Source organism: Epinephelus fuscoguttatus, linkage group LG23 (genome assembly GCF_011397635.1).
Source record: "Epinephelus fuscoguttatus linkage group LG23, E.fuscoguttatus.final_Chr_v1".
Lineage (NCBI taxonomy): Eukaryota > Metazoa > Chordata > Actinopteri > Perciformes > Serranidae > Epinephelus > Epinephelus fuscoguttatus.
In genome coordinates, this window is record NC_064774.1 from 31,073,915 (window position 1) to 31,086,118 (window position 12,204).

General features: G+C 39.4%; 1 protein-coding gene across 1 annotated transcript; it reads right to left on the reverse strand.

Moving 5' to 3' along the window:
* Positions 1-3,084: 3,084 nt before the first annotated feature.
* Positions 3,085-11,852, reverse strand: LOC125883460 (protein c-ets-2-B-like). The gene is made up of 6 exons (XM_049567746.1): positions 11,804-11,852; positions 7,945-8,064; positions 7,621-7,824; positions 3,754-3,978; positions 3,541-3,659; positions 3,085-3,297 (listed from the first exon to the last, which is right to left on the reverse strand). The coding sequence occupies exons 1-6, from the start codon at positions 11,850-11,852 to the stop codon at positions 3,085-3,087; spliced, it is 930 nt and encodes a 309-aa protein (XP_049423703.1).
* Between the last annotated feature and the right edge of the window lie 352 nt (positions 11,853-12,204).

Sequence of the window (12,204 nt, forward strand, 5' to 3'; positions counted from 1 at the left end):
ATTCAAACTGATCCATGTAACATTAACTCTTCTCTTACGCATTTGATTTTAATAATGAAAAACCTGCACAAAACTTTAAATGTTTTTACATGAGCATTTGAACTTTATGGGTCATTATGAGTTTGTTTCACATTTTACATTAAAACTAGTTATCACATTATGAGTTTAAGTCAGATGTTATCAGTGGTGGAAGAAGTATTCAGATCATTAACCTAAAAGTACTACCAAGCTGTGCAAATACTCCACAAAGTCCTGCCTTCAAAACCTTACTTGAATAAAAGTATGTCAGTGTTTTGAGTAAAATGTAATTAAAATATCAGAAGTAATATTGTGCAGTAAAATGTCCCCTGTGAGTGTTTTATGGTTTTATCTCCTGCTGCATTAATGTCTATGCTGCATTTTACTGCTGTAGATGTTCAAACTCTTCAATGTTCTGTTTGGTAGAGCACTTTTTTAGTCTCTATATCATCATGAAAACTGTGTTGAACTTAACCTGATTGAGCTATCTCTGCCATTCAGTTTAGGTAGGCCTATGTTATGACAGCATAGCCTACCTATTTAACAAGCTAACTCACTAACATTCTGGCCTATTGGTAAAGGTAACTGTTACCATAGCCTACCCACTTAGCAAGCTAACTCATACATTTTCTGGCCTATTGGCAAGCTTATTTGTTAGCATAGCTTACCTGCTGAGCAAGCTAACTCATAAACGTTCTGGCCAATTGACAAGCTTATTTGTTAGCATAGTGTACCTACTTAGTAAGCTAACTAGCTAACATTCCAGGCTATTGGCAAGCTTACTTGTTAGCAGAGCCTACCTACTTAACAAGCTAATTACTAACCCTGTAGTAGCTTACAAGGTTTTCTTTCAGTGTTACAGAGGATTGTGTTTAGTTGTCCTAACTTCAATTTAGAAAACTAGCTTAGCTCTGATGAAGCACAGGAGCAGCGCACTGATGATGATGTCAGACTGAAGATGGAGACGGAGTGAAACAAGTTGACAATTCTGTCTGATATCAGGCAGTACAGTGCTCCAGGGGAGACATTTTTCCGTAGGCCAACGCGGAAGTTAGCAACATCCTGGTTCCCTCATCAAAAATCCAATTGGATTTTGTTATTGGATTGTTGATTACTGCAGAAAATGAGCTCTGTGGCAAACAAACATTTATGATACTCATTAATGAACACAGATTTTGTGATTTTTCTTTCTTTTTTTTTTTAAGATATTTTTTGGGCTTTTAGCCTTTAATGGACAGGACAGACAAGCGTGAAGGGGGGAGAAAGAGGGGGTGTGACACGCAGCAAAGGGCCACAGGCTGGAGTTGAACCCGGGCCGCTGCGGCAACAGCCCTGCACATGGGGCGCCCACTCCACCACTAAACCACTGACACCCCAGATTTTGTGATTTTTGAAGCCTAAATACAATCGCCAGAAGTAAAAAGCTAATGTTAGGCTATGAAGTTTCCGTTTCGGGTACATGGGACCTTAAAAATTGATTTCTCATAATGTGTTTCAATGGCTAGATGAAAATTATTTTCTGGTCCCGTTTGAATTGTGCCATGAATTTCACATATGTTGTTTGTGAATTTTTAATGTATTTTTTCGTGCAAAGAAGGCTATAATTTAGCGGGAAGAAATTTGATACTGTTAGGTTTTGTGTGAGAGCGCTTTGTGGACTACAGCTCTTAGCTGCTCCCGACGCGTAGGATATACATCACCACTCGCACTCGGAACATGGCTGTGTCTCTGGCACACTTAACCGCCTTCTTCCAAGGAGAGGACAAAAGCCTTAAGCGTGGCGTAGCGAAAACCACTACAAGTCTGCACATGTGGAAAGTTTCAGCACACCCGCATCTTGATCTGATGGCTCCGTAGATCGTGGCAGAAGACGCAGCAGCAGCACTGTGAGTTGAGAAGTGGAGGGAAGTGTGATGACGTGACGTCACATAGGCGACATGTAGTCTTTCTCAATACGTTGTTTCCACAGCCTTTAACTGAAGAATCATACAATAAACTGTCAAACTCTTAACATGAAAAAATATTATTTAGACCCACACAAAACATTTGTGTAATCCAAGGCATTCAGTGACTGGGACCAGAAGATAGTAATTTTCTCTCCATTATTCCCATTCATATTCTCCGAGCCTATAGGTCCCATGGGGGTCTACCGGAAGGGGCGTGACTTACGAGCTCTATTGCCACCACAGCTAGGCTTTAAAGCCATTTTGTAGAGTCATTTAGCCACTTGTTAGCAACTGCCTTTTCAAGACACTTTCAGTCACTTGTGTTTTTGTTGCTGAGTCTTTTGAATTTTAAGGACCAGCTAGGGACAGGGATTGCAAACTAGCTCAGGCTATGCTGTGGCATTTATGTATGCTACATGTCCCTATACCAATAAACATTAAATAAAATAAATAGTAGGACAATACAGCACGATTCTGACTTTAGACTAGGTTTTTGTTGGTCAATAGTGCAATCACTTTCTGCTGCCTCATAATAGTAATATGGCAATAATGCACCTGAGCACATCTCATCTTGGGATGTACATGCCCATGGGCACACAGAGGAGTGCAAGTTGATTTGCTACTTGCACAGTGTCGGTGCTGGCTGTGAAAATGACTACTGTGTTGGTATAAAACACTAACAGTTGCACTGCACTGTGCACTGCTTTGTGCCGGGTGGAAGATAGGATTCTTCATGTCTACATTCAGTCCACATGACAGTACGCATGTATTGTCGAATTCTACAGGTAACAAATTGTAATTTAAATCATGTGGTATACAGTATACTGACATACGAAACGCATCAGTCTTGTCTATTCACAGAGGAATAAATGACTTTGCTGTGCTTTTATTGTTTTACAGTCACAACAGTCAATATAAAGTGCAACATTTCAACCCTTGCGGGTCAGAACTTATATTAGCAAACATCTGCAGCATCCTCCCACATATGTACACACACACACACACACACACACACACACGGACAATCTCAATAAGGAAACTGATGGAAAGTTATAAATGATGGACCCCATATTAAAAAAAGTGTCCCATTGCTCCGTCTTCTCAGTGTTGGTTGAGCTCATTAGTCATTCTTGTTTCTGATGTCCAACATGGCGTGCAACTCCCCAGGCTCATATCCCAGCAGGCCTTGCAGGTTGCAGACAAAGCGATAGACGTAGCGCTTGCCGGCCGTCTTGCGGATGATATTCTTGTCATAGTAGTATCGTAGGCCGCGACTCAGCTTCTCATAGTTCATCTTGGGTTTGTTCTTCCTCTGACCCCACAGCAGGGCCACCTGGATACAGAACTACAGCTTAACTCCAGAGTTCAATAGCTATAGACTTCTCATTACTCCGACAACAATATAATGACGATAAACAACATAGCACCCATCCATGCTTTTCATTGCTATGCTAGGCTAAACATGGTGCCTGATATTGTTCTTCATCTGTCTGTGAGACAACAGCAAATGTGTATTTCCCAGAATATAAGAGTTCTTGTACATCACATATGGCTCAAACCTTCAGGCACTATGTACCTCATCAGGGTCCGTCAGCTTGAACTCCCACCCATCTCCCGTCCAGCTTATACATGACTGACAGCTGCGATCTGTGAGAAGCTCCAGCAGAAACTGCCACAGCTGAATGGGTCCACTTCCTGTTGAAACATAGCAGGAAGCCTACAGTGTTTACAACAGGTTTGAATCCATATGATTCATATAAAAACTGTATCTCCTTTAACCACTGCTCACCAGTATAACCAGCAAGGATAGCTGCTGGTATCACGACTCCGCCCAGGTTGGTTTTGTTGCCTATATATTCTTTGAAGCTCCTGTGTGGGTGTGGTAAAGTGAAGACATCTTCAGATATGGTCTCTTCAGTCACTGGCTCTAAATCGTGGAGTGGAGTAGCCCACGATAGAGAGCCCACGATACCTGAGTCGTCACTGTGAACAATCTCCACCTCTGAGTCTGCCTCTACAAGTGCACAGCAGTAGAAACACAGGCAGGTTAACAGGAATGGAGGCGTCTCAGGTCATGATGCTAAACAGCCTCTGACAGCTATTGGATTACAAACTACTGTGGTTTACAGTCTCCTGGAACTATTTGTTAAAGAAACAAAATATGAGAAATCCCCCAAAGTACAATTTAAGACACTGAAAGATTAAATATATGATTTTTGTTGCTTGGATGGACACTGGTGCAGTAAATATTCTATCCTTTTAACACATCTAAATTGTGAAAATGAATTCCAGTCATTTGCTTTTGGTAACTTGATCTTTAAGGTACTCCATAACATCCTAAAGATGACACATCTGACATAAAAATCCCCTTAAAAAGTTGTTATACCGATTTAGAAAGAGAAATAACTGATGAGAGATTCAGAGAAATTGTGGGTTCCTGGTGTAAAACATCGAGAGAAATACAGATGAGATTAATCACTTATAGGATTATTCATAGGAGCTACTGGACTCCATGTAAGATGACAAGACTCAAACTACGGGAACCTGATTTGTGTTGGAGATGTGATAGTGACAAAGGTACATTTAAACACATGTTATACGATTGTCAAATGACCAGGAATTTATGGAATAATATAATATTCTTCCTTACCAAGGTACTTGGTACTGAAATGATACAAAGCCCAGCACTCTGCATACTGGGTATAATACCAGAAGGGACAGGTTTGACAGGCCAACAAGTTTTATGGTGTAGATTAGCTCTTATCACTGGCTGTAGGATAGTGCTTAGGCACTGGAAAACAAAAAATACCATCCCTTTTAATGAATGGTGTGGAGAAATGACTAAAATGGCAAACTATGAACAACTAATTTTTAAACTGAACAACAAACTGGAGATATTCTTTAAAATATGGGGCCCTTACGTAAACATGATATTGAATGATTAATTGACTGACAATACGGTAATACAGTTAAGGCTCTTTCTCTTGCTCTTTTGGTGCCTTATTTCCTTCCTGGGACGGTCTGGGTGGTATTTTCTTAGTGATTATGTCTGACCATGTGGATTTATGCAACTTATGAATGAGATGTGATGTGAATAGCGAGGCTTTATAAGGAAAATGTGATATGCATTGGGATTTGTAATGATGTTGTATGCCGATTTTTGATGATGATACTCCTTACCCTGTGACTTCTCTCTTTTTTTTCCTACTTATTCATGTAATTATTATTATTATTATTATTATTTTTTTTTTTTTTTAATTTACTTTTATTGGTAGAGTCTGATTCATTTCCGTCTTTTTTGTGTTTTGAGCTTTTTCACTTACATGGTGCATTTTGTATCCTGAGTGATATTATTGTTTGTACTAAAAAAAAAAACAATAAAAAGAGAATTACAAAAAAAAAAGTTGTTACCAATGTGTTAGCAAACTGTTGCCTTTTCACACATCCAGCAGACACACTGACAGTTTTTTTTTTCTGGAGTCTTGGTTTTGTCCACCTGGTCATTTTAATTCCAATAATCACTCTCCTTTTAGCTCTACTTTGGTCTCCACCACCTCCTGAGAAAAATATCTGTCTCTTTAGCTCCACTGTGTTTACCAGCTAGTTTCTGTCTGCTGTTTGTTGCTGAGTGGGTCTGCTGGAAATAGGATCATGTGTCTATGAGCCTGTTCACACCTGGTATTTACATATGGTTTGGTGATCCAAACACAAGTGGACAGCGGAGACCCATCACCGTCCACACCTGCGTCTATCATGCGTCGCCAGCTGACTACTTGTGTTCAGATTTTAGCACACTCTATGTCACTTCAGCTAGAAGGTCAAAGGGCCCCGCACACAGTTACAACATCCGCACTCTTGCTAGCTGCTTGTTAGCTACTCACTAGTCATGTAAGCGGTTGTGTCGACACAGCTTGAAATATCACTGTCAGCAGAATTTAACACATCTCCTTCCATAGGACAAAATGGTGGACAGTCATGCAACACTTTGTCTAACTTGTTACAATATAAGCAAGTTATAGAGCGTTAGCGCGCTGTCTCCAAAACAACCAGCACGTCCTGCATTGAGTCGAGAGTCGCAGAGTCGTTGTTCGGGACACATCAGGACGCATTAGTGTTTCTGAGGTCAGATGCATCCCATACCACCTTGGTAAGTGGTTTGAGCAATCGGATCACCATGCATCTTGGTGGTCATTTATTTAGCATTGTCCTCTTGTGATCAGATCACCCAAGTCACAATACCAGGTACAAACATGCTAAAAAAAAACGAAAGACTCGTGTGCCCAAAGATTAAATATAGTATGTAGTAACTATTAAAGAAAAGGTTTATTACCTTTGCTGATCTGAAGCTGGCAGTAAGATGGTATGGTGCATGTGGGTAATGAAGAACTGCAGTCATATTCATTCTCTGAGAAAATCAAATAAAAAAAAGAGACATTATTCTTCCATGATCACCAACAACTAACAGGAATGATAAAGAACATATGTTACAGAATGCATGTACCTGTTTGCACATATGTATGTATGAACCAAGATACATGACACATCTACACATTCTGCATATACATTGTGAAGTGAGAACACCTTGATTTAAACAAATGTCTGATCACTGTGTATTAGAAACAGGTTCTTAATATGAAAATATACATCATCTTCTGAGTGTGATGCCAAACAAATGACAAATACTTAATATATATATAAACTAAATGTTATAAAAAATCTCACAAGACACATCAGTAGAGATATAAAGGACTTACTAAACATTTGTGTTTGTGCGGTAACTCACAGTAACAGAAATGTGTAAATCTTATAAATGTACAGGTTGGTGTAATCTGGATTAGGTCCCATTATACATTCGAATGACTAATTTTTTATTAATAACTTCTGTCCGTATTGACGGAAGTGTTTGCTTTATGACAGGTTCCTCAGCCTTCTTGAGCCTATGATCATTAGCACTGCCAAGGAGGGGCAGGCAAGGACCATGGCCACACTGCAGTGGGGTCCCCAGAAATTTTTCATGTGAATTGTCAGATTGGGCCACTGAAGATCTTGGAATGGCACACAAAAATCAAAAGGGTGGGGGGGTGGGGGGGGGATTTGATGTGTTTGGGGTGAAAATGTTGGCTTTTAGTTTTGGTGTTCCACCCCAAGATTTTCATTGGCCTCATCTGGCTACCCTTATGAAATATTTCTGTGGGCACAACTGCTTGTGATTCTACTTAAAGGTTTAACATTTTAACCCCCAAGTTCAAATGCAGAAAGGGAGCTCCAGGTGAATTGTACAATGTGCCTAAATAGTGACACATTTAAAGGTCCAGTGAGGATTTGGGGGGATATATTGGCAGAAATGGACTATAATATTCATGGCTATACTTTCTTTGGTGTATAATAGGGGTGGGAATCATCACAGTCTCCACAATACAATATTATCACCACACTTTAGTCATGATACAATATTATTGCAATTTTAAACATGTTGCAATATGCTGAGTATTGTGATAAAATATATTGCGATATAATACCTGTTTTAAACTGCAAATTATGTCCCCAAAGAAAAGCTTTGTCGACATCTGTCTTATCTAATTTTATGTTGTTGTAGTCACATTTCAAGGTAAATGTGAGTTTGAAAGAATCAGATTTTGGTTGAAAATGCCGTCACCTCTTTTCATGGTCTCCAGATGCTCCCACAGGATCTCTCCTGCAGTGAAGTCAGACATGAGGCCCAGGAAAGCCTCCTTTTCCAGGCTACACAGCTCACTCCCCTGGAGGCCTCTCAGGTCTGAACCCAGGCAGTGGAGACCAAACTCAGCCTGGCACCAGTCCAGCCAGTAGTTCACCTCCCACTCAGACCACAAGGTAGGATCTGCACATATGCAAATATGAATAAATCTACAGCTACAGTGTTCTCTAACCTCTTCACCTTTTCATAAGCTTTCCCTGCTGTATTGATGACTAAATATTGTGCCTGTGGCTCAGGCTGTACCCTGAGGGAAGTGATGGGTGATTCTCTCCTGGGCAAATCCAGCGAAACTGGCCTTCACTGCCTGGCTGAGGACCTCCTTACTGGTCGGTGTGAGGGGAGGGACCTCCAGGGTGTCCAGTTCTGACACAACAATACAATACATGACACTCATGTGAAATTCTATTTCATGTTTATACCATGAACCAATTAAAAGCATATTTATACATTTTCATTACATTATGAGTGATAAAATACATCAAAGCCTGTGAAGGCCAATTCAGCACCATAGCATTTATAACACAGTACAAACCCATCCTCAGGTTGTCAAATACCGACACGTGATATCAATGCCAAAGGCACCCTCTAGCATCTTTATGAGATGCACCGGGCTTTCAGCTAACTCTACTGTAAACCCATCCACAGCAACATTTGACACTGAGAGCAACTAACATATGAGAAAAAGTGAGAAACTCCATGGTGGGAGGTGTGGTAGATGGGTCAAAGAAACCTAGACTTTCACCCAGGAGACTGCAGTTTGTGTCCTGTGTGTGACATTATTTACGTCACGTTATGTTACATAATAAAATTACTTATTTTGTCCCAAAACATTATATTTTCATCTAAACCTAACTAAGTACTTTTGTTGTCTAAACCAAACTGCAACAGTTTCACAACATTAACTACGTGTTACAGTGTGTTTCATCTGTGCGTCCCCATGTGTCGCTATTAGACACCAAGGGCTGTGACAAAGAAACATTATTTGAAAACAACAGGTTGCAACTCCATTTGAATCTTGAAATGTTCACTACTGAACACTCATCCAGTAAACATAATATTGATGATACTTTATGGGTTATGTACCACAGTGTTTTAAAGCCCAATGTTAAAGCTTTAGAGCTCTCACCGCATCTATAACTCAGCCAGTACAATAGGCTCAATCAGTTTTCATGATTATAAAGTCTTCCATAAATTAGGCTATGCCAGTCAGCATCAGTGCAAACAGAAAACATATGCACTTTCATCAGAAGATGCTTCTCTGGCTTATTCAGTCAGTCATTCATTTTTCCTTAACTGCTTATCCTTATACAGGGTCTTGGATGTGCTGGAGCCTATCCCAGCTGTCACTGGGTGAGAGGCAGGGTATAACCTGGACAGGTTGCCAAACTATCACAGTGCTTCTCTAGCTTATTAGTATCATATTTATTCATTATGAAGTATTTATTTATTTAGAAATACTTCTTCACTCTCCAGGACAACTGGGCTAATAACATCCAACAATGAAGACCATGAGATGCAGCTGAAAGCACTGGAGATAGTAGACACTGGGTTAAAATATTTTTTGTCAAACTAGTATTTCTGACATGTCATAATCAGTTTCAAAAACATATAAAAGTTTCAGACTGCCTGTGGATTACCTTAACATATGTATAAACAGGTAATAAAAGATTAACAACAATGTAATCACATATCACTAAATATGATTAAAGCTATAGTATAAATAATTCATAATCTTTATAACAGATGTTTCTAGCTATTGTTGACAAATCTATTAATAAACACTTAAAAATGTCCTACATTAAAGTGTGTCATAAACCATTCATGATGTGTTTACAGTTCATATCCCGCTAAAAAAATACCCAATAGGGTGGTTATAGTAAGTTATTGTCATAATGTCTAATAGTTCAATATTTACCAGAGAATGACCAGACGGGAACAAAAAACAAATAATTCAAACTCAGTTTGACCTCATCCTGATGTTGACTGAAGTATGAGATGAGAAATGATTGTCTTACCATAAGTACTGCAGTCCATCCCAGAGTGTAAGGAAGTGGGGATCAGGTGGAGGAAACTGAGACCACAAAGGGGCGAATGGGGCTTTAATATGATGGAAGGAAAGGGAGGAGGGGACCAGCTGTGATGGACAACTGTCAATCATGTGGATGTGGGAGGGGCAGAAGGAGCAGATCAAGTGTGGAATCACAGAATCAATTATTGTACACACAGCAGGTACACAAGTAGGCACCTGAGCTGCAAGGCTGGAACACGCTCTTTGATCCAATGAGAGCTATGAGGTATGACACATGTGCAATGTGTGGTGCAATACTCCCATCCTACATCCCAGACACAGCTCTGTGACATTAAGGTCAAGGAAGCTGCTGTCAAACCAGGTGGCAACACTGAAAATAATAAATCGTATTATTTTTAATAGATCAATTAATTCTATGATATTATCAGTGCAAATTTAAGTTTTTAGTTTTACATGAATATATCTAGTTTTGAAAATCATCTGCATTTTTTCAAAACACAAGATATAGATTTTCTCCTTAGCAAGATGTAATTATGTAAACCCAGCCAATCTCCTGAGGAACATTCACACAACAAACAAAGATCTTGTTTTATTTACTTTGGTCCAACAGATTTTGAAGTGGGATGAGCCGCAGGCCTCAGAATATTTTCCCCAATGTTTTTCACCCCACTTAGATTTTTAGTTTAAAAGACAAAAACAATATCACTGAACAAAGACTCACAGGAGTCGCCTAGGTAAAAACACAACAATCACTGCACCACTGAAATAGTTAACGATGTAGCAGTGTCAGGATTTTTCCCAAATGTTAAAAAGATCTGAAGAGGAGACATCCGAGGTGATTAGGGTTAAACTGACTGATTAACTAACTATCATCATCATCAAACTTTCCCAGTTGATTACTTTCTGAAGTTTTCTGAAATTCATTCATTCATCTTCTAACCGCTTCATCCTCTTGAGGGTCGCGGGGGGGCTGGAGCCTATCCCAGCTACATTGGGCGAGAGGCAGGGTACACCCTGGACAGGTCGCCAGACTATCGCAGGGCTGACACATAGAGACAGACAACCATTCACGCTCACATTCACACCTATGGACAATTTAGAGTTATCAATTAACCTAGTCCCCAATCTGCATGTCTTTGGACTGTGGGAGGAAGCCGGAGTGCCCGGAGAGAACCCACGCCGACACGGGGAGAACATGCAAACTCCGCACAGAAGGGCTCCCACGCCCAGGATCGAACCGGCAACCCTCTTGCTGTGAGGCGAGAGTGCTAACCACCACACCACCGTGCCGCCCCAAGTTTTCTGAAATGTTATGTTTAAATATTCAAATTATACATTATCTAATAAAATATGCACTCATTTGCATAAATCAAGCAAAACTCTAAACATTGAATGAAGTCATGTTAAAAAAAATTGCTTCATTTTGACATTTTAGAGTCAAAGGTTGTTTATAGATTTCAGAAATGTGTTTTTATCACTTCATAAACCAGCCATGTAAATTGGCCATGTTTTTAGGAAAAAAAAAAATCCATAAATCAGAGTTTTGGCTCTAATATGTGAAAACAGGCTTTAAAGAATAGGTTTCAAATTCCATACATTTTAGACAAAATATAAGACAAGAGGGTAAAAAAAACTTAATATCATGACACTTTACTAGTTGATTACTTAAGTTATTTTTTTCTGTATTAAGTTTTCTGAACTTTTTTTAACTATGCAAGTTGAGGCATTATTATAATTAAATGTGTGCTCTCTGCATACATTTCCAGAACAGAAATCTCAGCTTAAATATATACCTAAATATGCATTTGTTTGTTTCCTTTCCATTAGTCTGAAAGAAGACATGTTATGAAAACAAATAGCCCCAAATCTCAAAACTGATGTTTTCATCTGTAGTGTCTCGCCTTAATAGAAACTGGAGGTGTGAATAATAATTCACTCAAGCATGTGTGACTTAAAACAATTACCTTCGGCTTTAATTATAGTTTATACAAAGATTAGTCTTGCTTGATTTACATAATAATCTGATGCAAAAAGTTGCCTGTCTTTTAAATAGATCAAGCAGGATATTTTTACCTGTGAAGGTGGTCGATGTGCTGAGAGCAGGAAGGGTAAGCATTGGCATTCTTAATGGAGCTACTCTCCTTTGTTTAGGACGGCCAAGGGAACCAAAAAAGCTGCACATAAACAATGCATAAACAGTAACAAGGCCAAATTGAGCAAGAATAGAGATGAATACCAATGGAGTCATTTACCATGTCGTTCATAACAGTCTTTCAGCTTCTTCAGTTCATAGTCCTTCTAAAGATTTTTCCACATGCTTAAATAAAAGCTTTCTTTCCCATCTAGTCTGGCATTATAGATAGACAGAAGATATACACTATGCCTTTAACCTGAGACAATTATCAGCAAAAAAAACAAACAAATCCAGGACCTGTATCACCCTCTGCTGGTCAGTAGGAAGTAGCTCAGGCACA

What these genes read in the sequence shown, in the direction of transcription:
- LOC125883460 (XM_049567746.1), bottom strand. Translation starts at nt 11,852, where the DNA reads ATGCCAATGCTTACCCTTCCTGCTCTCAGCACATCGACCACCTTCACA. An exon ending in CACCCATCACTTCCCTCAGG is followed by an intron (nt 7,825 to 7,944) that starts GTACAGCCTGAG and finishes GCATATGTGCAG; the next exon opens with ATCCTACCTTGTGGTCTGAG. An exon ending in TCTGGAGACCATGAAAAGAG is followed by an intron (nt 3,979 to 7,620) that starts GTGACGGCATTT and finishes GTGCACTTGTAG; the next exon opens with AGGCAGACTCAGAGGTGGAG.